The sequence below is a fragment of the Trachurus japonicus genome, chromosome 3, assembly GCF_045865225.1.
Source record: "Trachurus japonicus isolate A0001 chromosome 3, Traja_1.0".
NCBI classification, from domain to species: Eukaryota; Metazoa; Chordata; class Actinopteri; order Carangiformes; family Carangidae; genus Trachurus; species Trachurus japonicus.
In genome coordinates this window covers 22,620,719-22,647,313 of record NC_140909.1, presented here as the reverse complement: position 1 = coordinate 22,647,313, position 26,595 = coordinate 22,620,719, and the positions used below count along the sequence as shown (strand labels likewise).

The window sequence follows — 26,595 nt, the reverse complement described above, 5'->3', positions numbered from 1 at the left end:
ATTGTGCTGCTTGTATTGAGGTTAAGTACTATTATCATTCATTGCTTCACTGCAATCTTGCCTGAACCCCCACCCCAACCCCCACCAAAATATAAGACAAATGCGACTTGACCAGGGTGGTTCTGTCTTACCTTTTCATACCCTGGACTCATGACCTGCTGCTTATATAACAGATGACAGCAACCAACTATCTCTTTTTTTCTCCTGAAGCCAAGAGAATGCTGAGTGTACCAGTTTTTACGTTATGTTGATTTATTATATATGAATGCATAAGTGCAGAAAAAAAAAATCATCATTTTGGTTTGCTCTGTGGTAGATGGCTCTGTCCTCATGTCAACCCATTTGTCTATCTAACAATCAGAATACGTCGATACCTGTTATATACTCTTGTTTTGCTGCCATATTATACTGACTGGTTTTGCTCTGGCAGGTTAAATCAAGCCAGATAAAAAAGAAAGAAACAAAAAAAACAGCCTGTAGCCTCTGTAATAGTACTTCTAAAACACAGTTTCTGTGCTCATAGTAGGCTGCTCTGCTGTTGCCATCTTAGCAGGCTAACTCTAAATAAAATAAACCTTGAATTTTACAGATTTGCAGGAGCACAGACTTCCTGAAGTCCTGTTAGTCAGTACCGCACATATTCATATTCTCTTTATTTGCATGAAAAATCACCCAGAGCACAACCATGCCAGAGAGGTCGTTGACGGACTCAAATTAACTGAGGTGACACAGAACAACTTGTCAACGGTGAAGGCATCCACCTGTCACTCAAACAGTTTAGCTTGTCTCATGCATGTTCCCAAGGACATGTGCAAGGGTGGGCAAGGGTGATACAATAATCAGCCCAGCCAATGATTTTACACTATTCCACGATACTTATGCCATTATTACAAAATTTACAACACTGCGTAAAAAAAATCAAGGAGGAGGACAATAGTCAATAGCTATATAAATCATACAGGGTTCAAACACCTAACAAAACCTCCCTTTACAAATTTCTCAAAGGCCTTCCTCAAGATTTTTTTCATATCAATTAAGTGAAACAGAATTTAGAAGAAATGTTTAAAAGAAAAAGGATTTTAACATAAGAGGTGCTGTGAAAAAGGCCACCGCTCATCCGTAGGCAAAATACTTAGAAGAGGTGCTGGAGATGAACTTTGAAATGTAGAAAACAACAAAATAGCAAGGCATGCCTGAAGAAGGTTACAATGACAGAAAGCTTGCAATAAATTGATATATGCACAGTGTTTTGAGTGTGCGGTTGCTATTTTGTTTTTTTTATGAACATAAGAGGTGCTGACAATTAAGTCAGCTGATAATTGAAGTGGTGTGATTACATAAGATATCAGATGTGTGTAACCGTAAAACTCGTGCAGTGCTGCCCAGACCAGTGTGTGACCAGCACCATCCTAGCACAGATATTTAAATCATAACATGAGAGAAACCAATCAGTTATGTGCTCTAATTTGTATTTTTAACAGGTGTGTCAGGGAAAATAACCACTATCATATCATCAAAATTAAATTTTATAAAACAATTAAATTTTGGTGAACTGTGACCAGTCGCATTAGTGTAAGATAGTGCAAATGGAATAGCAATTAAATTGCTTCTTTTGAGTGTTACCTGTAATATGTCTACATATGGAAATGCCATAAGATATGTAGCTAATGGATATTAACTGGTGGCCACACAAACTGACTTGTGTCAATGTCAAACCAGTACAAAAGCATTTTGTATGTTGTTGTTTTTTTTCCACCTGAAAGCAGTGAGAAAGGTGACCTCTACGTCCATAGAAGTAAAGAGTTGGGCTGATCCAATAATTGATCATCAGTGAGTGAGCACTGGATAGTGTTCATTCAGCCCGGATGGAGCAGAGTCACCTTGATGGGAAGCTGAGCTGACACACACTAAGATACTAAGAGCATACTCAGCATAAACAGATTTTAGACTGAAGTGTAATCACAAGAGATGAACGGTGAGGACAGGGCGAGGTTCCTTAGCCCATAACAAATACTACTGCATTTAAGTGGACTGGAGGTCCACCAGATATTCTGACATCCTTAAGGATCAATCATTGCTGTTTTCTTAATTTTTATATTGTATATTATGCTTTGCTAAGCATCTACCTCGATGCACTATTAACCGTCATTGTATTATATTTATATAATAAAAACTGTACGTTTCTCCTGCTCCCTCTTTGGAAGCTGTGATCTAAGGTGAAGCTCAAGCAATGAAGTGTTTAATTGGAAGTGATCAGCCTTTTATCTGTTTTCTGTTTGGTCTACCCACTTTGAGCAGTTTTAGGGGTGGGTATAGTAGCTGCTTTTTTGGGTCAACCTAAGTAGGCCTACATCTGTGTAATCCAATTTTACAGGGCTGCCACAAAATTAGTCAGTGTACAATGATGAATGATAACTGAAAAAGTTAAGAAATACATTTTAAGTTAAATCCCACATTATTTCTACATATTATACTGCATACCACAGGTAAACTTGAGATCTACCTGCTGGCAGTTTAGAATGTAATGTCTGACCCTCTGACAGGCAGTGAAGGGTAAGGAGATTAGCAAAATATGGCTTCTTTCCAATTGACTGCATGCTCAAAAATGTTCCGAGTGGTCTTCCTTCAAAATGGGTCACCAATGATTTTTCCTTTACTAATACATGGCAAAAAGGTTGTGCTTGACTGTCTATCATCCAGGCTGACCCATGTAATGTGAAGCCTCCCGGCAGAATCAGAGCTCATACATTAAGTACTGAGTACTCAGTCAATGGACAAGTCACTTAATAACAGATATGACCAGTTATTACTTACAGTAAGCAGTGGTTTAGGGGTACTCAAATACATTTGTCGAAGGGCCAGAATTTTTCTTAACAGACACCTTGGGGGCCGCACATTCAAATAGGCCTAGATTGAAATTAAATTCACCTATTTCGTCTGATAATTTAAAAAATTTTATTTTACTTGTAAGCACATAATTTTTATTTATACACTTCATGGTGTTTTGTATGATATGAAAAATCTTGACATTATCATATCATCATTTACATATCATGCTGGAGCTTTACACTGCTGACTTGTATCCTCAGACATGCCCTGTGATTTTCAGCTTAAATATGACCTGACCATCACAGGACATGTCTGACTCTGTTCTGAGGATACAAGTCATTGGTCCTGAAATGTGTGTTTCTCTTCTATAACACACATTCTACATCTCGGAGGCGACGTCTTTCCACACACGGGCTTCCTTCACCTTTCAAACGAGACAGAGCTCAGTGGGAAACAGTAGGAGAGACACAGGCCGAGGGAACCGGGACACAACACCGGGGGAGAAGCAGGTCGTGCAGCTGTGCGCAGCAGACGTGCACGAAAAAACAATTGCGTCTCATCAAATGCGCGCGGCTACGGCTTTGAGTTGTGAGCGTGCATGACGCGCGGCTACATTGAATGGGTTTGAGCGCGCGCAAAAGACGCTTCATCTGAACGGCCCCCCATGCATGATGCACACACAGTTGAACCAAGACGGCGGTGAAAATCACCCATGGGCTCTGCTGACAGGCAGGGAAAACCCTGCAGTCCAGCCCGCTCCCCAAACACTCGCACATGGTGATTTGGGTTCGTCGGCGTTTCTGTATCCCAGTGCAGGGCCTCACAGGCACACACAAACGCTCTGCGCGTGTTTCCATGTCCCAGCGCTTTGACTTACAGGCGCACGGAGCCCGAGAAATACAGTATACAGTAACATGTAAACTAGTAGAACTCAGTCGCGGGCCTGATTGGAAGGTTCGGCGGGCCGGATGCGGCCCGCGGGCCGCCTATTGAGTACCGCTGGATTAAATGTTTCAGTTTTCATTTTCAGCTAATTATTACCCCGGTTGGTATGTTGTTTAATATACTGTGCTTCCATTATATTAGATGCTATAGACAACCACTCCTGTATTTCTCAGCCTCATGCAATCAGTCCCCACTGGCTAACTCAGGCCTTTTGACCAAATGAAGAAGCTGTTGTGCCAAATTTAACTTATATTCTGTGAGTATGAGCAGTGTGTCCTCTGGTTTTGTCATATTGATTATCTATGTCATTGTCTCAGGTCCACATGTGCCTCCTGATTACAGCCTGGTGTCCTCTGTTGTGTAAATATCATCTGAGCCATGAGATGAAATGCATTAACCATGTAATACTGATTATTATGAGCATCACATGTGCAGCCCTTTAATGGCAATGACAGTTCACTAACCACTTGCCATTTTGTATAATAAGCTGCACTAGACTGCCCTATAGCTCACTTCTTAAGTTCTTCATATATTATCTCTAGGCAAAGAAGAAAGTACTTTGCCTTCCACTGCAATTACCATATGAATGTACAATGGCAGAAAGATAATTGACACACCATTTTCAACATGAGTCACGGTCAACAAGCTCCTCTGAACATGGAGATTACAGAGAAAATCTTCAGGCATATGGAATGTTTTCCATAGTGTGTCGCCCTGCTGTCAGTGACTGCAGGCACAGAGAATAAAAGTGCTCTTGGGTGTTTTGTTGGGTGTCATCAGTCAAACTGAGCATGAAGCATGTGATGGAATCAAAGACTGCACAACGTTGAAATCAATCCATAACAATGATGAGTGTAGATACACAAAAACAGAAGAAGAATATGATGTAAATACATAATTATTCAGAACCGACCAGTTTTATCCACAGTGTGTAAATTTCAAAGCTGGTGGATAAAGGACATTTAAATATGTAATACCATATCCCACCCAAGGCCAATCACAGATTAGATGCATTGTCTCTTTAATCTAGGTTAAACTAGGGGTGTACAAAGGCCTTCTATATTGACCTTTACCGTAACATTATAGGATCTCTTTTATGACACTTGACAGCAGGGAGAGTGTCTTGAAATACAACAACAATGTATTTTTTCCATCCCTGTCACCATTAATATCGATTAACCACCTGCTGCTGCCACTGGATTGTCCCTATTCATAAATCCATTGGAAGCAGCATGCACCTTACGTCCATTTTGATGATCATATAATATGTGATCTTCTGGTGTAATTTCATCAAAAAGGACATTTGTCAATGGTGACATTTGGCATTAGAGATAATCCTCTGGACTTTCCAATATCACACCCTCAGCATTGTTGGTTGACAACTTATTTGTAGATGATGTGGGGCACATTCATAGGCATTATTCACCTTTGATTCAAGAGTAAAACTATAAAAACAACAAACAAAATGATGAACTTTTTTTTGTATATGATGGAAAACAGCAATTAGTTGCAGTAGATAAGAAACACTCCTGGTTTTGTTAAGGCAGCTACTTTTGACCACTGATGTTTGCCATTTACCAGTGGTTTCTTACATAATTAGACAACTGATGACATAATGACCAACTGTGCAGCCATCGTCCAAAACATATAGAAAACATAAGCAACGGTTTAATGATATTCACCATTTTGCATGATGGGGATTCTTTTTGGGATTTTCATAATTTTCTTAGGATGTGATATGATATGATATGATATGGCAATGCTAACGGTGTTTAGATCTGACATATGACAAGCTAGTGCAGATCCAGACAATAAGATGGATGGACAAATTAGGATCTATACTATTGTCCAATGTGGTCTAATGATGACCAGATGAGCCAAATTAAAGTTTGCAATTAACAAAGCAACCAGAAAGTCTTTGAATGAAGGAGAGAAGAGATTTGGTAATAGGCCAGATGTGGGAGGTCACTAACAGGTATGGAACCAGGCCACAACACTTTAAAGGCTGTATTTAGAACTGCCTTTAGAGAATAAGAACAGGAATGGGCACAGGGTACAGTAGTTTATATAACCCCTACCCAAACCATTCCAGCTCTGCAGTGGCTGGAAGAGCACCGAAAACAGTTGAGGTTTATGAATTAGAAAACCCACATGAAATATTTTTAGTCCTATCTTGCTTCCTTTGGAGTGCCAAAGCTTGTCAGCTGCTGCCTTCTCTCTGTGGGAATACAGAGGCATAACTCAGTGAGGCAGAGTCATATCAGGTTTACCCAGAGAGGGAAACAAAAAGAAGAGCTGGATGTTTTATGTCCAGAGATGCATCACTATGGCTGAGCCACTTCCAGTCCAGTCCACCTTGTCACTAGTCATACAAGGCACAGTAAGTTTCAGTTTGGTGATATGACGGAGGAATGTTGTGGCTTTTCAGGTGAACAAAGATTCAAAGATGAAAGGAAAATTCATCTGAAATAATAATGATGTGGGTGTTTCTGGATTCTCATTCTTTTAGTATCACATAGTTATGTTTTGTAGACTACTGTTGTTGATGTTCTGTTGCACTTTCGCTTGTACAATTTGTCTTGCACTTTTTTTCAAGTAGTTGTGAGTTTCTTAAAGTCTACTTTATTTTCCCGTTAAGTCACCCCCTGGGACAAATTAAGTTTGTTGAACTGAATTGAATTTAAGCATTAACACAGCAGGTTTGATAATGGCTTTCTATAAAAAGGTGGTTCTCTCATTTCTATGGACCATAGTAAGTCATGGCAAAGAAATGGGAATATGTAACCTTTAATGTTACAAGATGACCTATTTAAACATTTCACTTATTGTTATTTCAGAATAAATTACTATGGGAATATGGGATTTACAGAAATCTCTGGAGTATATTATTGCATCATAGTGTTTACTCAGGCAGCCCAGTCATTTGGGTGGGAGGAAAAGTCAATTTGCCAGATTCTTGTAGTTCATCGATTTCCCATTTTCATGGCAATTGATTTCATAGTTACTTAAACTTGTGTGGCGACCACAAATGTCTACGACAGTTTTAATTATGATAGGCAGATAGGTACTACCATTGCTACAGCCATGCTTAGCATGGCCAAAAATATGAGGTGAATACTGTGTCACTGTGGGTGTGAGTCCCCCTCTAACACATCCAAGAAAATACATGTAAATAAACTGAGTCATATTGTTGGCTTGCCTCTCTGCCTTCCCAGCATGGGTCAACCTCTGATTATGAGCCATCTTGTGTAATTAACAGATTACAGTGTCCAATAGCTCTCAGCTGTACAGATGAAAACACTCGGCAACCCCATCCAAGAGGCTTTGTCAGTTCTTCAGACTGGAGGGGAGATCCTGGCATTTAGACTGTGGTCAACTGCAGCACAACATGAACTATATGGTGTGATTCATGTAAATCACCTGGGGTGAGGATGTGTGGGTGGTATCTGACTGGCAGCACTGACAACATTTCTTACGCTCTGTCTGGTTTAGGGTGAAGTGTTTGGCCCCGACCTGATGAAAACAGATTGGACACACTCTGTGCTGCTCACCTCAGTACACTCTTCCCCAAGCCTGTTATTGCACATTTATTATTATTATTATTATTAAGTACATCAATTCTGATATTGCACCCAGAAATTATGACACGTCACTTTTGTAAATCTCTGCACCACAGTGAAAGAAATTAGATTTTTTTTTTACTTCAGTAAAAGTACCAATATATCAATACAAAATACTGAAAAATCTGACTTAAAGAACCTCAGGGCAGGATTCGTGAAAAAATACACATGCATTTTAAGTTTTTTAATGCTAATGGGTGATGAAGCATTCAAAACCAAAAAGACTAAGCCCCTACGTATCTCTCCATTGCCTTGAACAGGCTGTGTGCTGCATAATGTGCTGCAATTTGTGGTCCAGATTTCCGTGACGTGACGTCAAATGGCGCTGCGTGGGCGTCCTTGGCGGCTTTAACTTGCGACTGGCCGAGGTCATGCAGTAAACAGTCATGTGAACAGCGAGTAAAGACATAACATAACATCACTTTATTAAGTTTTAATATTTTTTAATGCAAGAAAGTCACAGTTTAGATCCCCAGTGGTCTGTTTATCCAAATAACGCCTGTAAGGAGATTTGCTCCAACATTTTTGGTTTTGGGAGCAGCCACCCAGACCAGCGGCTCGTCACAGAGGCAGCAGCCAGGGTGCTGAGCTGGTTGGCCGGCCAACCTGCTTCGTCATCCAGGGGGAGAAAACAAGCCAAGTAACTTACCTACAGGTTTTTAGAGGTTTAACGCCGGCTGGTTAAATTCTTTTTAGGAGGTAATGCTGGTCTTATTAATGAAATCTAACAAGTGTGGCAGCCGCATTAGTTTAAAAGAAAAGTGAAGGTTCAGGTGTGTATTGGACAGAAGAGCAGCGCTGCCTCGGAGCTCTGTATGTACAGAAAGCACCACATTTACATCAATAAATGAATGTTTTACAATGCACCAATCAATTCATCTGTGGTCTGATTATCCAAGTAACTCCTTTTAGAAAATTTGCTCCGACGTTTGGAGAATTGCATCGCCACCTGTGGGAGCAGCGACCGGGAGCAGGGCTTCCCAGAGTCTGCAGCCCGGTCTGCTGAGCTCATGGGCTGGTCAACCTCAGCCATCATCCCGGGGGAGAAAACGAGCCGAGTAACTTATCCACAGGTGTTTAGAAGTTTACCGCTGGCTAGTTAAATTCGTTTTAGGAGATAAATGCTATCACCACATTTACATCAATAAATAAATAAATGTTTTACAATGAACCGATTCGTCTACACTAAATTTGCATAACATGGTTACGGTACAGGACAAAGATATGTTACTTCACTACTAAACCGTATAGGTTAGGGTTAGAGGTAAACAATGTAGACTGGTCAGATCATAGATCTGGAAATTTTTCGCATATTGCAGATTTTGCTTTTGTTTGTAGTATACTGCATACCTGATTTGGCCAAATCAGTAAGCTATGTACTAGCAGCATAGTATATGGTTTCAAAATTTACAGTCACAGCATCAGCTGCACTGCTGTGGAGAGTTCATGCACGCTCCTGCACTGCCTTGGTCTTTTTTCTTGATCCTTGGACCCAAGCTCCTTTAAGTAAAACAACAGCAGCAAAAAGTTCACTCCAAATCATAAATGGTTACATCAGGCAGATAAAATCATATTATATCTGCTGACCTTTGGTGAGATATTGATCATTTTAATGTTATTGAATTAAGTTTAGAGGGGAAGAACATTATTGGAGCTGGTAATGCTGAAATTGACACAATTATTACCACAATTGCACACCACAAAAACATTGATTTTATTTATTTTTTAAATAATCTTCCGCTTACAAACAAAAACTGTAAAATAAATGTGGAGGGATATAAAATACATTATTTCCCTCTGTGATATGGTGGAATGGAAGCAAATGAGTGTGAAATGGAAGTGAAGGCCAACAACATTACACTCCACAACACTACTTAAGTAGATATATTTTCCACCATTGTCTCTGCAACATGGATGACAGAACGCTCCCTTCACAACATGTACTCACTGTGATGTGGTTAAGTGCATCTTGTGGAAACATAATTACAAAGGTGATATCTGAATATCATTAGCAGACAGAGCATCTATCAGAGAGAAAAGGTGATTACCTTTCGATAATGTATTGATCTCTTATCTTTATTGTGCATGCAGATCATATAATTAAAATTAGTGTCATCCATATGCTATTTCTGTACACTTGACCATAGACATACAGGATTAAGTGTGTTTCAATAATGAAAGAGAACAACAGAAAGACAAACTGTGTTGAAAAACATCATTCTGCATAGCTAAGATCAGGGAGATTCTATTATTTTACCCTTTTATTGTTTTATTCTTATCAACAGTAAAAATATGATGATAATTTAGAGAAATAATTTGATTGTGGGCTGATCGCTAACTTTTTGTGATCAACAATTAATTCAAATGTACAGGTCTGACTTCCTGAAACATCTCTGACTTTACTGGATTAAATACATGTAAGTAATGTTACATAACTTGCTAATACATAATATATTTACCTTGTTTTTAGTGTGCACTGAGATATTTAAACCACCTGGGAAAAACTTACCTAGACGACTTTTACTAGGGTAGTGGTGCACTTATGCCTCTTGTGGCCAAATGAATATTACAAACCCACCACCAAAATAAAGCAAAAATGAATGTTGAATCTCAAGGCTATAGCAGGTTAAAAATACATATTTTTTCACGCATAGCTGCACAGGAATTTTCTTCTTTCGGAGCAGTTCACTGGCTTCCACTGAGTGCTGTTGAAAACGAATGCGCCGCAGTGTTGCTGCTGGGCAGGACAGGAAGGAAGGTAGGGGGTGGTCACCGTCCTTTTGTTCATCCACCACCACTTACCAGCCAGGAAACGCAGACCAATCCACACCTGAAGGAAGAAACAGGAGTGAGACATTTAAGAAGAAGACACTGAAGAAGGAAAAAACAATGACCCAGTGGTGGTTTCACATAATTTTAGGGATGAAGCTTCCTATTCTCCTGTTTGTTGCTCAGAATTGCCTAAATTTGATAATTTTAACTTTTGTTCCTGCTCAGTACATAGTGTATACTGTAGTTCCACGTGTGTACTACTTTTTAACAATTGTGAAGTGTTTCTTCTTTTTTCAGAAGGCACCACTGGGACTTGAACACAGGATCTCCTGTTTACTAGACAGGCACTTTAACCAACTAAGCCATGGTGTCTGAGAGAACATGGTTACATTCTGTCTCAATAATCTAGTAGACAAATGACTCTATAGTGTAAATATTGGAGAGAGTAAAAAATAAAATTAATAAATAAAGACAAATTGCTTATTCTGCGGTATGATTGAAACGAATATACCTCATTGTAAAGTGACTGTAGGTCCACAAGACACTGAATACATTTTTAGACATTATAAAAAAAAATGTCCTAATGGTGATTTGATGGAGTCGTTTAGGACATGACGAGACACCATTTGAAAGGCTGAGGAAGAAACAACAGGAGTGAGCCTCGCTTGAACCCTATATCACTAGCCTATTGCTATGCTATATTGCACTTGAGCTCTGTTCTGCTTCATCACACAATGTTGGTCACTTCATTTCCCATTTCTCAAACATAGTGAGCACATCTCATAAGTACCATAAAACAGCTGCAAACATCATTTCACAAGGTATCAGAAGAGTAGGACCCTCTACTGCCAGAGGGTCAAGAGGGTGCAGATTATATACTCTGAATCTATTAGTTAACTGTGCTCATTATTTTTCGGTATTGGTCGTAAAACACATATACAGTAGGCTGATTCAAGGAATTAATTAAATTAAATAGTGATGCACTTGCTTTCTTGGTGAGACGTAAAGAATAGTGCTGCTAGGTCACACAATTGTATATAGACAGGGAGGAAAACATAATTTCAACAAGGAAGTAGTCCCTTATTGTTTCACTAATTGTTCCCTGATGGTCGCAGTTGCATAATCACAGAGGCTAAATCTGTTAGCTTGTTGTGTGACATAACGCATTTTAATGTGGAAGTATGTACGGTAAGTCAGGAAGTCAACCGGTGTATTTCCCCAAAGGGTCAGACTCACTCAACTCAACCTGATCATTGTAGAAACCCACCAACACTTAACAACTAGATGAACATCAAACCTCTTTAGTGGTTTCGTCCAGCCCCGCTGTGTCTCCATACAGCAAAAAGTGATGAGGCTCTGGCAGGCTGACAAGTTCAAACTGGGATGTGGTCGTTGTGGCCCCTACATGCTGCAGCTCTCTGCAGTGCTGGAAGGCCTCCTCCCATGTCTTCATCTCCTGGACCAGAATCACTCTTTTATCCATACAAAAGAATTCACGCCTGTGGGGGCAATTGTCACTTTTCCATTTAACTGAATTTAAATCCCTCCGAGCACAGTAACCTTTGTCTGGTTCACCTACAAGAAGAAGGACAAAGGAAGAAATAACAGTTATAAACAGTAACAGTGTTACAGTAAATACAATAGGCCTAATAATGTTCTTCTTTCAGACATACATAAATGCTAACACACTTTCACACATGAAAAATTGCATAATCTTTAGTGTCATATAGACTAAAATTGGAAAAGTGTTTAACTATCATTGAAGTTAAAGGACAATTCCGGGCAAATTCAACTCAGGGGTGTATTTTCCTAACATTTTAGGTCTAAAAGGATTTTCAGTTTAATTGCCCCTGTTTTGCGGTAGTGTCTGTCCCCGCATCGCAACGGCAGCAATGAATGGGAGCGGATGCAAGTTCCACTGCTTAGGCTGTTTACATTAATTGGATTGAGATGATGTGTGATGATGATGACTAATTGACATGCCCGAAATGAACCAAATAAATAAATAAATAAATCCCTCAAAGCCGCAATTTTTTTCCACAGACAGCACCAGATGGCGACTCAAACATGCACCGAGAAGTTTATTTATTTCAAGCAAGCCTACATATTTGTAAAACCCATAGACTGTAAAAAGAATGGACGTAGCACCCGTGACGTCACCCATTGGTTTGGGGGAGTCTGTTTTGTGCCGCTACTACGGGGGTTTGAGCCGCGCCATGTTGGATTCTACTTGCCATATTTGGAGAGGTGCGGCCGTTGGCCGGCCGAGAGCCCGCCCACTGGCCTCGTAGCAGCGGTCTCCGGACCTGTCACTCAACGTTTCTGCGCCCTAATTGGCCAGAACTTTAAACCTAATAATAGTAAAACGGTAGAGTTTAAAAAAAATTCACCCCCCTCAGAGTGTGTGCGGGGGTAGAAACTATCAGTTGAGACCAAAAAATTAAAATGTACCAGGCTGTAAATATGTTTTTTTAAGCTGTAAAATCGGCTATTTTAACATGGGGCTCAATTGGAGTTGCTCCCTTCTGGAGCCAGACCCCAGAGGAAGCCGAGGGGATTGCAGGTTTTTGAACGCGGAAGTGAGCTTCACTTCTCAGACCGACAACTGCCCCCTTGGTAAAACCCGATCTAATTCAAAGTCACCCAGAGTCTCGCGCGAGACCCAAGTTGCCGTGCAGTGTATTCAGGTGCAGTCGGAGCTACCGTTTGTGTCATAAACACAGGAATATCAACTCTTGACTTGCTTCAAGTGTACATTCCGCAGACAGCGTCATGGCTACTCAAACATGCGGCGAGAAGTTTTTTTTACTTGAAGCAAGTAAAGAGTTGATATTCCTGTGTGTATGACACAAACGGTAACTCCGACTGCACCGCAACTTTGGGTCTCGCACAAGACTCCGGGAGACTTTGAATTAGATTGAGTTTTACAAACATGTAGGCTTGCCTTAAGTAGCCATCTGACGCTGTCTGTGGGAAAAAATTGCGGCTTTGAGAGATGTAAACAGCCTAAGCAGCGGAACTTGCATCCGCTCCAAGTACACAAGTACCGCAAAACAAGAGCAATTAAACTGAAAATCTTCAGATTCCTTCTTTCAGACCTAAAATGTTAGGAAAATACACCCCCGAGTTGAATTTGCCCGGAATTGTCCTTTAAGTCATTCCTAGCTGACGCTGGCATTACCATTTATTATCAGCATGCGTGGCTAGATTAGAGTATAGCACTCAGTGAATTTACTTATTTTCCTCCAGGTCCTGCTCACCAATATCCCAGTTGAAGTATTCAGGAGTTTCTTCGTTCCATCTCCAAGGACCCGACATCCTGTTCAAACCAATCCAACCTTGCAGCATGGGAAACCTGCTGTTTTCGTGTTCATTTCTGATGATGGCCAAGTCAGTGAATCGAGTTTTGCAGAATTGTTCAGCATGAGACCAGCGCTCCAACTGGTGGAAAAAATGGATAACCTTTGAAATGTTCAGGTCTGAAGCTGCCACACACGATGGAGCAAGATGGGCAAAGAAAATGAGATGGAAGAAGAGAAGACCAGGGATTCTTCTCTCCATGCTTTCTTCAGAAAGGCTTAAAGAGGAGTTATCGTAAGTACTCAAAAGGTAGTAGTGCTGCAATGGTAGGATAAGGTATAAAGTAAAGAAAGTAGTTAAGGTTTGTTATTTTATTTCAGGTAAGCAAGAGCCTTAACTGAACATGAACTTCATGAGTACCGGTATTTTATTCTTCTTATATATTATATTATATAATATATTAATATTAGCACAAGCAAAAGCAAAAGGGAAATGCTGGTAAGGTCAACAGATTAACAGAAAGATAAACAGCTATGTACCTTTATGTAACAATAAAGTCTGGTTAAGAATTTAAATCTAATGTGAATTTATTGTGAACCTGCCTTTGACTCACCGCAAGTGATGCTGCAACAACAGACCAGTATAATGGATTTTTGAAGGGCAGGGAAGCTCCTCATTCAAAGACAGGGCTGTTGGAGGGATGTACTGTGTGGTCACATTATATGGAAGCATGCTTCACCTATCAGAGCTCTGATACGCCTGATTGTGGTCTTAACCGACCAATCACAACACTCTGAATCTTTCACCTGGATGTCAACAAGACTGACATGCTAAGTCTTGAAACATGTTTATTCTCAAGTCAAATGTCTCCAGTGATGCAAAACAGAGTGAGAGCAGGATGTTCACAGTTCTCAGACTAAAATGCATTTACTTGATTTTACTTTTACATTTACTAAAGGATTTGCATTTTTTGTGTGTTTATTACAAGTGCAACAAGCAAAGAATGACATGTGTAAATTTGCTTGAGATGCTGAAAGTGGCATTTGTTTTCACAAAGGCCGCCACAGTCCTGATGATGAGTTTGCAATGCAAACGTATGCAGTCCTAATAATATTTGGGTTGGTCTGAATTTGTACAATCAAGAAATATTGCCAGATTTTGTTTTTAGGCACCACTGGGATTTGAACCCAGGATCTCCTGTTTACTAGACAGGCGCTTTGACCAACTAAGCCATGGTGCCTCCTGCTGACAGTGAATCTCTATGAAATATACAAAGAGATGGCAGTGCAGGTCGAAGCCTGTTGTAGTTGTCTCCTGTATTTACTGCTGTTTGTGATAGTAAACAATTAGCCCTTAAGAACACATGTAAAATTAAAATTAAACACATGTCAAGCTGCACTTTGAATGTGAGTAAAGGGCCCATATTATGCTGTTTTTCAACAACTTCACATAGGTCTAAGCGGTCCAACCACATTGTATCTGGAGTGTGTTGCCCCCAAATCAATATGCTGTTCTAAATCTTTGCAATCTAAAAGTAGCTCTCAAGAGCTCTGCTGAGAATGAGCCGTTTCTGTGTTTGCACCTTGAAATGCAAATAAGATGTATATGCAAACCACGTCCACTCCACACCTGTCACAGGGAGAGGGTGTTATGGCAAGCCATTTTAACATTTAAAAGCCAGACTGGATATGTGTTGCAGATATCTGTAATTCTACAAAATCTACAATCTACAATTTGATTCTGACTAGTCATAATTCCAGTTCAAGATATATTTAATTCACTTCAATTAAAGATATCTACATGTCCCTTTTCAGATCTCTTAAATTAGGTTTTGACTAGGCGGAATTATGTTGTAGATATCTGTAAATATGACTAGTCAAAATGACGTTTAAGATATCTCAAACTGGAAGTGCTACTAGTTGTACTTCAGTTACAGATATCCGTAATTCACATAGTGGATATCTGCAACTGAATTGTAGATATCTGTAATGACAAACCCCATACACATGAATGGCAAAAGTGACGTCATTTGTCCTAGGAAGAATGTAGTTGCGGATATCTGTTACATTGTCCCCCTCTGCTGGCCTGGCCGTAATCTCTCCTGTGCTCTTTTTCCATCCAGGTGTGTGATTGCTGCGGGGCGTATTTAAAGGCGGAGGTTCTGCGCGCTCTCTCTCTCCTCCCTCTCCGGTCCTGCGCTCCACCACTCGACCACGCTTCCTCTCGTGGGTCCGGGAGCGTGGTGCTCGCGGCTGGCTGGCAGACCTTTGGATTCGGTTTTTGTTTCTGTTCAGGGTTTAGGTTCCGGTTCTGTTGGGGATAGGGAAGAAGGCCGGTGCCTGGTCCGACGGCACTGTGTGGGTCCGCTGCCCCGTACGAAATCCGGCAACAAGTTTCTGCTGACAGTGATGTGTGCATCAACTCGTTTTCCCGAGGTGTTCCCTCTGCGGAAAATTACTGCTCCTGTGGTTGTGAGAGCGTTGACCAAGTTTTTTTCACTGTTTGGGTTGCCTAAAGTGGTGCAGACGGACCAGGGCTCTAACTTCATGTCTCGTCTGTTCGCGCAGGTCCTGAAGCAGCTCCAGATTAAACACTCGTGTTCCAGTGCGTACCACCCTGAGAGTCAAGGTGCTCTTGAACGCTTTCACCAGACGCTGAAAAGCATGCTGCGCACTTACTGTCTGGATTGTCAGAAAAGTGGGACGAGGGGGTGCATTTGCAGCTGTTTGCGATCAGGGAGGTGGTTCAGGAGTCCCTGGGTTTTTAGTCCGGCTGTGCTGGTGTTTGGGTCACGCGGTGCGTGGGCCGTTGAAGCGCTGTTACGAGAGAAGTGGCTGGATGAGAACACTGAGAAAAATCTGCTTGACTATGTGTGTGACTTTCGGACGAGACTGCGCCGGGCTTGTGAGATTGCCAGGGGGAACTTGGAGTCTGTCAAGCTAAAATGAAAGTGTTGTGATAAAAATGCAAAAAACAGAGTGTGTTTCGTCTGGTGACAGGGTCCTGGTGTTGTTGCCGCTTCCTGGATGTAGCCTGCAGGCTCGGTACAGTGGTCCCTACCTGATCAAAGAAAAGGTGGGTGACAGAGATTACATTGTTGCTAACTCCAGATCGGCGGCGCAAGCACCGCCTTTGTCACGTTAACATGCTGAAACTTTATTGTGAGAGAGAAGAGGTGCAGGTACCTGAGACTGACAGGTTCCGAGTCGCTGTCCGGTGCTGAAGCTGTGTCACCGCGCGTCAGAATGGTGACAGGCGCGACGGGTGGGGAGCTCTCCAGTGCTGAAACTGACAGCTCGTGTCAGTGGCGTTGACGGAGGGGAAGCTGTCAAACTCTGCGGTGCTGGCGGAGCTGCCTGCCCGATTGTCTCACCTCACAGAGACGCAGTGACGTTCTGATGTGGTTGCTTTGATAGGTTACGTATAGTGAGTTGTTCACTGATGTTCCTTCTCAGACTCACCTGATAGCTCACGACATTGACGTGGAGGGTTCCGTCCTATTAAACAGCATCAACGTACCGGGCCAGTCCTGAGAAGCGTGACGCGTCTGAAAAAGCAGGTGAGCTATATTGTTGCAGCACGTATGCTGAGCCTAATTGTAGTGCGTGGAGCTCTCCGTGTTTGCTTGTTGTTAAGGCAAATGTGATGATCGTTTCTGTACAGATTTCAGGAAAGTAAACAGTGTGACGAAGCCTGACTGTTACCCGCTTCCAACGCATGGAGGATTGCGTTGATCGTGTGGGGGGGCCAAACCGGTTCGTGACCAAGCTGGACCTTAGCATGAAGGGGTATTGGCAGGTGCGCTAACTGAGCGTGCTAACCAAAGAGATCTCTGCCTTTGTGACCCCTGATGACTTTCTCCAATACAGGGTTATGGCGTTTGGGATGCGGAAAGCGCCCTCCACGTTCCAGCGCTTGATGAACGTCACTTTGTCTGGTCTGTCGTGTTGTGAAAAGCGTATCTTGATGATCTGGTTGTGTGCTCGGAGTCGTGGGCTGAACATGTGGAACATTTGGAGAGTGTGTTTTCTCGTCTGAAAGGGGCTGGGTTGACCGTCAACCTGACGAAATGTGAGTTCGCCCGCAGGCGAAGGTCACATACTTGGGAAAAGTGGAGGGGGAGGACAGGTCCGTCCTGTCCATGCTAAGGTGGAGAGTATTTTTGAACTTTTCCGGCTCCAACTAACCGCACTGAGCTGCGCCGTTACCTGGCGATGGTGGGTATTACCGGGGGTTCTGTAAGAATTTTTAATCTGTTGCCTTTCCCCTAACTGATTTGTTGAGTCCCAAGGTCAGCTTTACGTGGAACGAGGCCTGCCAGACGGCGTTTCAAACACACTAAAAAGTCTACTTTCCAATGCTCCTGTCCTTTCACACTCGCGCTTCGACTGTCCTTTTAAGCTGGCTGTGGATGCCAATGTGACACCGGGGTGGGCGGCGTGCTCTTGCAGGAGGGTCCTGATTGGCGTGGACCATCCCGTCGTCGTTTTTTTTCGAAGAAGCTGCGGACGTCATCAAAGTGGTATTCAACCATCGAAAAAGAGACCCTGGCCCTCGTGTTGGCGCTCGAGCATTTCGAGGTCTATGTCGGTGCGACGTGCTGGCCACTTCGGTGTTCACGGATCACAATCCGCTTGTGTTTTTTTGAGTAGGATGCGCAACCAAGAATCGCCGCTTAATGTGCTGGAGTTTGCGCCTCCAAGCCTTCAATATTTTGATATCAAACATGTGCGAGGGTCGTGACAATGGTTGGCCGACGCGTTGTCACGCCAATGATGTTGATTAACTGAACCATGTAGCTAACCTTGTGTGCTTTATTATTATTGCTAATGTTGTCATCTTGGCCATGGTTCAGTGACTTATGGTGGGGGTTTACATTGTCCCCCTCTGCTGGCCTGGCCGTAAATCTCTCCTGTGCTCTTTTTCCATCCAGGTGTGTGATTGCTGCGGGGCGTATTTAAAGGCGGAGGTTCTGCGCGCTCTCTCTCTCCTCCCTCTCCGGTCCTGCGCTCCACCACTCGACCACGCTTCCTCTCGTGGGTCCGGGAGCGTGGTGCTCGCGGCTGGCTGGCAGACCTTTGGATCGGTTTCCCACACTTTTGTTTCTGTTCAGGGTTAGGTTCCGGTTCTGTTGGGGATAGGAAGAAGGCCGGTGCTGGTCCGACGGCCCTGTGTGGTTGGCTGCGGTGGCCGTCCTTTCCTTTTTCCTTTTGTTTCAGTTTGCCTGCCAGTCCAGCCGCCTCCGTTGCTCAGCTTGTTTTATCCCTCCTGCTTGTAACAATAAACCTTTTTACGTGCATTTGTGACTCCTGTCTCCACACTTATGTTGCCTCCCGTGTATGTACATAGTGGTCGTTTGGGGTCGTAACAATATCTGAATTGTTCTTTTATGACTAGGCAAAACTGAATTACAGATATCTTGAATGAAAACTCCAACTATTTAAAATGTAATTACAACTAGTCAGAAAGACATTGTTGATATCTACAATGTTAATTCCTAATAGTTAAACTTAGCTTTTAAATGTTAAATCCGCTTGCCATACTATTCGCCCGTTTGGAGAAACGATCTTGATAAGTGAAGCAATCAATTAAAGGAGTGGACAGACTTTTTTCACCTCCAGGCGTCATAGAAAGGCCACGGGAACACACATAACTGCTACAAAACCAGTATAAAGTGGACCTTGCATAATATGGGCCTCATATTGAACTGATTTTAATGGGACTTGTAACCAAAGGAGGTATGACGGATTTGAACCCAGGATCTCCTATTTACAAGACGGGTACTTTGACCAACTAAGCTACAGTGCCTACACATACAGCTGATCAAAATTGTATTTTGATGATCTTTATGGCAATCAATGTATTTGGAAACGTACATAATGGCGTACTGTAAAGTGGCGGTCACAGAAAGAAAGTAAGGAGAGACATACTGGTGAAACAGTCCTCTTTCCCATATTTAGAACAAACTGTTTTGATAGCAGAAATGAACGTGCAATTTAGTGTACACATTGTACAGTCTAACATTTGCTCACCACTGTATTTTTGAAAAGTAATTTAAATTGAAATGATTCATTACAGATTTACAGAAATTTAAAAATAACTGTAAAGAAAAAAAAAACATCTTTCTCACTATGATGATACAATAAGGAGTGAGTCACTCTGCTGACTTTCACCTGACTTTTAATGCTTTGGCAAATATACCTTTGCTATTGTCTTTGAAAGAAATGACAGATCCGTTTAATTTGAAATGTGGCTTTCACATTTATTACACAGTAATATCGCTTTATTTCAGCATCACTTTTTGAAAACACATACAAACTGATGATGGCAGACACACCCCAACAGCTACACAAAGTAGCTGCTATTCGTAGCAATTACTCAGGCATCTAATCTATTTGTTCATCACCTCCCAATATTAGTCCGGTCCATGCCAGGACACACTGATTGCCATTGTGCAACTCATCCCGCTCCACTTTCCCTCAGCTCTCTGGCGCAGGTTGCTAAATTCTTCGCTAAACCCAAATGTTCTGCTCTCCAAGTGAAGCCACAGTAGGTCTGGCCTGTGTGCACTGCAGCAGTTAGCTTGTTGTGAGTTTTTACGAGGTAATAGACACCATATTGTTTGGACTCAGGATCTCAATCCAGTAGCCATCGGGATCCTGAATGAACGCCAAGCCTTTCATCTTACCTGAGAAAAAAATGGGAGAAGGGAAGAATTGTAAATACTTTATGAAAAATACTACTATACTAATACTAATAATGCTATAAACCTATACAAACATTATTAACTTATATAAATGATATCCAGGTGTGCAGTCTGGTTGTAGTGCAGTTGTGAAATGACAACACATTACTGTTATAATGACTAAAGTTTCTCATCTTACCGTCATCTGGTTTCTTGACAAACGTGACTCCCTGCTCTTCAAACAATTTACAGGCTGCATAGACGTCAGGAACTGCGATTCCGATGTGTCCTGTCAAATGTCAGAGAGACCCAGACTGAATTCCCACACTACAGTTCCTCACCAGGAGTTTGCTCTAGTGAGCCAATAATCATAATCATAGAAGCATGCACATTCATTCTAACAGGGTGCAGTTGATCCTAAAATGAGTATTTCTTATATTGCTGCATAGCCAACATTGGTATTAATAGATGTTTGCTGACCAGTCTAGAAGGAACATTTGCCTGCCCTGCATCAAACCTCAGTCCTTCTTTACTCACTGAGAGCTGTCTAAGCAACCCCCTTGTTTTGCTTCTACTTTTGATCACTTCACTTCCACTGAAGTTAGCATGCAAAACAGCTACTGTCTCACAGTGTATTAAAACATCTTTTTTCAAACTTTTGCATGACCGTTTGAAAGAAAAAAACACACACTGTGAATGAGTACTGTGAATTCATTCTAAAAGTATCTCAGTCTGTGTACTGTGACTGTGCATTGTGCTTGCATGATAATGTGACAAAAAAAGATTTCATTTGAGAAGAAAATTACCCCGTGACACTTTTAAATTCAATTTTATTTGTGCCAACTCTCTCTACATCATTAAAAGTAAATTTACCAAAGCCGCGTGGATCAGAGTTTCCATTGTGATAAGACTGACTCTCATCAGACTCAGAGCCCCAGTTACTGAAAGACAAGGACAGGAGCAGGGATACAAGAGGTAGGAGAGTAAATTAAGAGAGAAACAGAAAAATAAATGAATATTTTTACATCATCCAGTTCTAGCATATAGACCCTTACTGTGTGAGCTCTATGGTAGCCCTTCTGGAAAAGGTCCAGGCCGTCTTCTCCTTCACATCTGCAGGAATCTCCTTCTTGTCCTCGTAGCCCAAGAAGAAGAGAGAGAAACGCATGGAGGGGAAGTCAAACTTCTGCAGGAGCCTGCAAGAATTTACACACCAGATAGAAAACCTCACTTTAGTTACCAAGTTGAGTCGATGAACAAGAAACTCAACAATACACACACACACATACGCACACTCATACTCACGTCATGCCAAGGATTCTGGTGTAGAAATCCAAGGATTTAACTGGATCTTTAACCCGCAGCATAGTCTGCTGCATCATAAAATCCTGACAAAACAGAAACAAAAGAGCAGAGCTTAACACTCTCACACAGAGTAGGGATGGGCCAACATTGTTTGTTTTTTAAAAACTGTTTGAATCTATACCAAGGAGAGATTTTGAGAATTTATTTCATCATACCTATCTCATTTATTTTATACAATATAACCTGGTTTTATCTGAACTTCAGTACACGTTCAACTTTTGACAGAAAATAAATATTTAAAGCAAAAACAACCTTCAGATATCTTAAAATATCACATATGAGTTACAGGGAACATCTAAGCTTGACAAAAATTTGATTTATATCTTGATATAGGCCTAGATCGTTATCTTCTGATATGAATGAAATGAAATGTGATAGGATTTTTTTCCCATACTGCCCAGTCCTAACTTCAAGTTAAACAACATGAATCACAAAGATCACAACATGTTATTGTTTAGAACAGCACATTATATTTTTCTTGTGTATACATTAAAAGGGCACTAAGAGAAACTAGTCTTGCCAATATGCTGCACCACAGTGTGTTAAATGAAAACTGTAGTGGTGAGTACGTAAGCATAGCTGCAGAACGGAGCCACAGCTGGTTAGCCACAGCTACAACGGGGAACTTTGAAACAAACCACAGCTTCCCATCTGCCAATAGGTCAAAATCTACACATTGTACAAGAACTATCACAACTCCCATTATGCCCCAGAAACACTGATCTCTCTCTTATGCAAATAACCTGTGACGGCATGTGCATAACTACTTTATGTGCAAAAACAGACTCTCCTATCACAATGGAAAACAGGATGTTATCACATGTTCACTGAGCGCAATTACACTGAACACTGGAGATGAAGTGATATACAGATGTTGAGCCTTTTAGTTCGATATGTCTAGACAAGTATTATTTTGCTGTGTGAGGAGGAACAACACTTGTGTTTGAAGGGCTGAAGATCACTCTTTGGCAGAGCTGACTGTTTGCTGAATTTTCCCGCAGAGGAAAAATGTGTGTGTTCTTGCACTTGCTCATGAAAAGGCTCTTCAGCCAAACCTCACTTCTGTGCAACCAAGCGTATATGATCACCGCAGTTGTTTGGGGCCACGGAGCAGCCAGTATTAGCATACCAAACAGATCAGGGCTGCAGGGATATGTTACATTTGCCTCTTGTTTCCAACGCAAAAACCTAAGTTTTACATGCCATGCCACTGATAATGATGATGGCTGGCATATCATTTGTATAGACCCATTTACTGTTTGTAAGTAATGACAGCGATTGCGAGCTGCGCGTACATTCTGGCAACTGAAGTATGGCAGAGAACAATAGCTTGTCAAGCTACGCTATAGGCTTTATCCTTCAAAGATCGAGAATGCTACCTCAATAAACTTAATTTATCAAATGGCAACTGGCTTTCAGATCCGTATACTATTTGTGAGTGGGAAGACGGCTTTAGCAAATGGTCGAACATTGTCCGGCTCGTGTATTAGCACACAAATCACTCTGTGGAGTGATCCAGTGAGGTGCTCGATCACCCACTGACCAGGCTGAGAAGCCACTGGAGGCAGGGCCGATCAGAACCGGGTACCGATTTGATTGGATCCAGGATCTCCTCTATCAATCGTCTGTAAATGAAGTGCGAGTAATATCACATTTATTTGTGCTCTGTCTGTGTTTTGAAGTTACTCTTAGGTCGCCTGGGTCGGAGGCTTTTTAATCTGAGGAAAAAAGAAACGAGGGGGAAAAAAGCTATTGACAGATATGAATCATCAGGTTATGCAAAGACCATAGACTGTAAAAAGAATGGACGTGGCGTCCGTGACGTCACCCATTGGTTTGGGGGAGTCTGTTTTGTGCCGCTACTACGAGGGTTTGAGCCGCGCCATGTTGGATTCTACTTGCCATATTTGGAGCGGTGCGGCCGTTGGCCGGCCGAGAACCCGCCCACTGGCCTCGTAGCAGCGGTCGCCGGACCTGTCACTCAACGGTTCTGCGCCCTAATTGGCCAGAACTTTAAACCTAATAACAGTAAAACGGTAGAGTTTTTAAAAAATTCACCCCCCTCAGAGTGTGTGCGGGGGTAGAAACTATCGGTTGAGACCAAAAAAATGAAATGTACCAGGCTGTAAATATGTTTTTTAAAGCTGTAAAATCGGCTATTTTAACATGGGGCTCAATTGGAGTTGCTCCCTTCTGGAGCCAGCCCCCAGCGACAGCCGAGGGGATTGCAGTTTTTTGAACGCGGAAGTGAGCTTCACTTCTCAGACCGACAACTGCCCCCTTGGCAAAGACGCAACCAGTGAGTTTAAGGTGCAACAACAACCCGACATTTTGATGCTGCTGACGGTATTCTTTAAAGCAGAAGTAAGCGATCCGGTCGTTTTGGCTAACTTCTTGTCAGCCGATGGAGTTAGCAGTCCCCGTCCTCGTCATGGATCTATTGGTCCTCGTCCCTACGTCACCACATTCACGTGCATCCCTTGGCTGCACACACAGCCCTTCATGCCGTTCTCTCTCCTCATTGGATAAAGGTTGTAGGATACAAGTAAAGTTTTCTCCTCGGCTTACAGCAGAGTGACTGATAGACCCGTGTTTCGGACCAAACACTCTATGTAAGTGATTGCCGTCGGAAGATATAACTATTTAAGACTTATATTAACACAAACATTCCGCTTACTTCTGCTTTAATGTTAAAAGCTTTTACTGCTTGCTCGCTCGTTTGAATGGCCGGGGCAAAATAGACTGTTACCAAACTGCGCGGGCAGCTTTTTGATGTCGTCGGCTGTAAACGGGTTTAACTACTTACAAGAATGTAACAGCATCACCTTTATCACATTATAGCTACACACGTTTGGAAGTTCTTCTCCCACCTCTGTGGGTCCACAGTATGGTTTGTGTTTTGATCCATGGAAAAAGATACAGATGCAGAGAAATGAAAGAATGAGAAATGATCTTGTGTGGCAAATGTTCAACTTGCATGTTGGACACCTAGAAGTTTGTAACAGGTCCCCTGGTTTTCACCCTGACCCTGACACTTTGTTGGCTGAAGTGTATGACAACCAAACTTCAAGTGTGTGTGTGTTTCGCAGCAGAGTGTTATCTCTGCAGCTAGCAACCGTTCTCCCTTCCCGTGTCCTTCCTCCAAACAGTGTCAAGTTTTTGTGGTGGGAGAAAAAAATAAGGAACGACCCACCCTTAGAAATTCATATTCTGCGGTGTGATGTATCCTTGTGCTTTTAACTGTCCCAGTTTTAACAACTTGTGTCAAAATTCATCACCACACATCCATGTGTCCATTCATGCACAGTAGAGGAACCCATTTGTGACTGCTGACTGTAGGAAACTTACTTAGCCGATGTACAGAAGAACGGCTAAAGAACTGAGAGGTTTCTATTAACAAAGTCTCACTATTCAAATGTTAGGGAAGTTGAACTTTGACCTTGCGTTTTGCCAGAATCTCCAGACCTCACACATGTGAGAGCACATTCCTCAAAGTCTTACAGGTGGACTTGAACAGACGTGAATGGCTGCCAAAGCAAATATTCAGTGCAGCTGCTACTATGCTATTCACTTTTGAACCTATTCAGTGTGCAGACGGTTTGACTGCCTCTGTAAACACAAACAGTCTATGTAATTGCATGCATCCTTGCAAGTTTTACTACTGCACATCTACAACTTAATATATCCTTGTTGTTTAAAGCATGGGGATAGACAACAGGCAGTACAGTAGGGAGGATGTTACACATAGTGTATGCTGTTATCAGTCAAGTGGACAGGTAAATTAAGCTCCAGCACCTTTCAGGCTTAAGTTACAACACAGCCCAGGCTAGCTATCTGCAGTCCCGCCTGCCTTTCACCATCCAGGGCGAGTCTGTCCTGGTCTGACCGCGCCTAAACGCCAACTTTCCTCACAGTCCGTGGCAGATCTCGCGTTACGCACAGACTTGTACACATGCTTTGATAAAAATACGTCTTGGCCTTGAACGCCCACTTTGGGAAGAGTTTCTCTCCACACGGGGGATGCAGCGGCTAAAGTTGGGCTGAGGGTAAGCTAGCTCACAGCCGCAGCTCCCGTTGATAGCCGAGATAAGCATGTCGCTCTGAACAATTACAAGCTCGTTTAACATAACCAAGTCACTTCGCACGGAGGGGCTGATGTACTTTTTTTCTTTTGGATGCGGAAACGTGTCATCGTCCGATAATGGATGCACCGCGTTTATCTGGTTAACCTGCCTGGAATTCAGTGGCCTGCCTGGTTGGCGGGGTTTGACAGCGGCCGTGAGAAGTAAAGTTCAACTCCGAGAAGCGCTAAAATCCACTTACTTTCGTTACCGGGTCTCCATCTTTACACGCTGCAGCCGCCGCCTCGTCTGACAGACCTTTGTCGCTCATTTTTGCCGACAGACCGACGTTTTGAAGCTGGACCCCGGCTCGGCTGGAGGAACTCACTGACAGACAGGGAGTGGGATTCCGCTGAGGGAGTTTTAACTAACACAACTTCCGGCCTTAACTTTCAAAATAAAAGCCGGACTGACGACGACCACGCATTGGGTTGCAGTGATTACAGGGGAGCCCAGGTGAATTTAGGTTCAACATTTGCTCTCCGTGCAATTACCGTACTTCAAATATCATATAAATAACCTAAGTGAAAAGCTAATACCAGTCACTCAATCATGGGTTACACTTTGTTAAAGTTTTATCATCCAGAGATGTAGGCCTACTGTATGTATGACAAACTGCTATACGACTTTAAGTGATTGTTAAAGGAAGGTATTCTGCCAACACCATCCACCCTTTACCCCCCCAAACAGCTCATTTGAGCATGTGTGCCCAACTCAAGCAATCATCCTATTTTGCATGCTGTTTGAATACTGGCCGGAGTTTTAAAATGCAACTGGATGACAATACCATGATCTTGAGAGACTGGCATGCAGAGTACGTCAACATTTCTGATTTTACCCCTGTCCTCCATGTAACTTGTGTAATTTGCCGAACAGGTCCAAGATTTTACACCACGTCTACACCTCAAGTTTTATTTTGAAAATATAACAGGATATTTCCGTTTTTATCTGTTGGGTA

General features: G+C 42.2%; 1 protein-coding gene and 2 non-coding genes across 3 annotated transcripts; all 3 read right to left on the bottom strand.

Annotated features, from left to right (window-relative positions):
• Positions 1–10,464: 10,464 nt before the first annotated feature.
• On the bottom strand, positions 10,465–10,538 carry trnat-agu (transfer RNA threonine (anticodon AGU)). Its single transcript has one exon. It is a non-coding gene; the product is annotated as a tRNA-Thr (tRNA).
• A 4,094-nt stretch (positions 10,539–14,632) lies between these two features.
• trnat-agu (transfer RNA threonine (anticodon AGU)) lies at positions 14,633–14,706 on the bottom strand. The gene has a single exon. It is a non-coding gene; the product is annotated as a tRNA-Thr (tRNA).
• A 4,996-nt stretch (positions 14,707–19,702) lies between these two features.
• Positions 19,703–25,969, bottom strand: glo1 (glyoxalase 1). Its single transcript, XM_085767067.1, has 6 exons — positions 25,840–25,969; positions 21,457–21,539; positions 21,207–21,347; positions 21,025–21,092; positions 20,351–20,440; positions 19,703–20,154 (listed from the first exon to the last, which is right to left on the bottom strand). Exons 1-6 carry the CDS (start codon positions 25,906–25,908, stop codon positions 20,063–20,065), a joined length of 543 nt encoding a protein of 180 aa, XP_085623193.1. The 5' UTR covers positions 25,909–25,969; the 3' UTR covers positions 19,703–20,062.
• Positions 25,970–26,595: the final 626 nt, after the last annotated feature.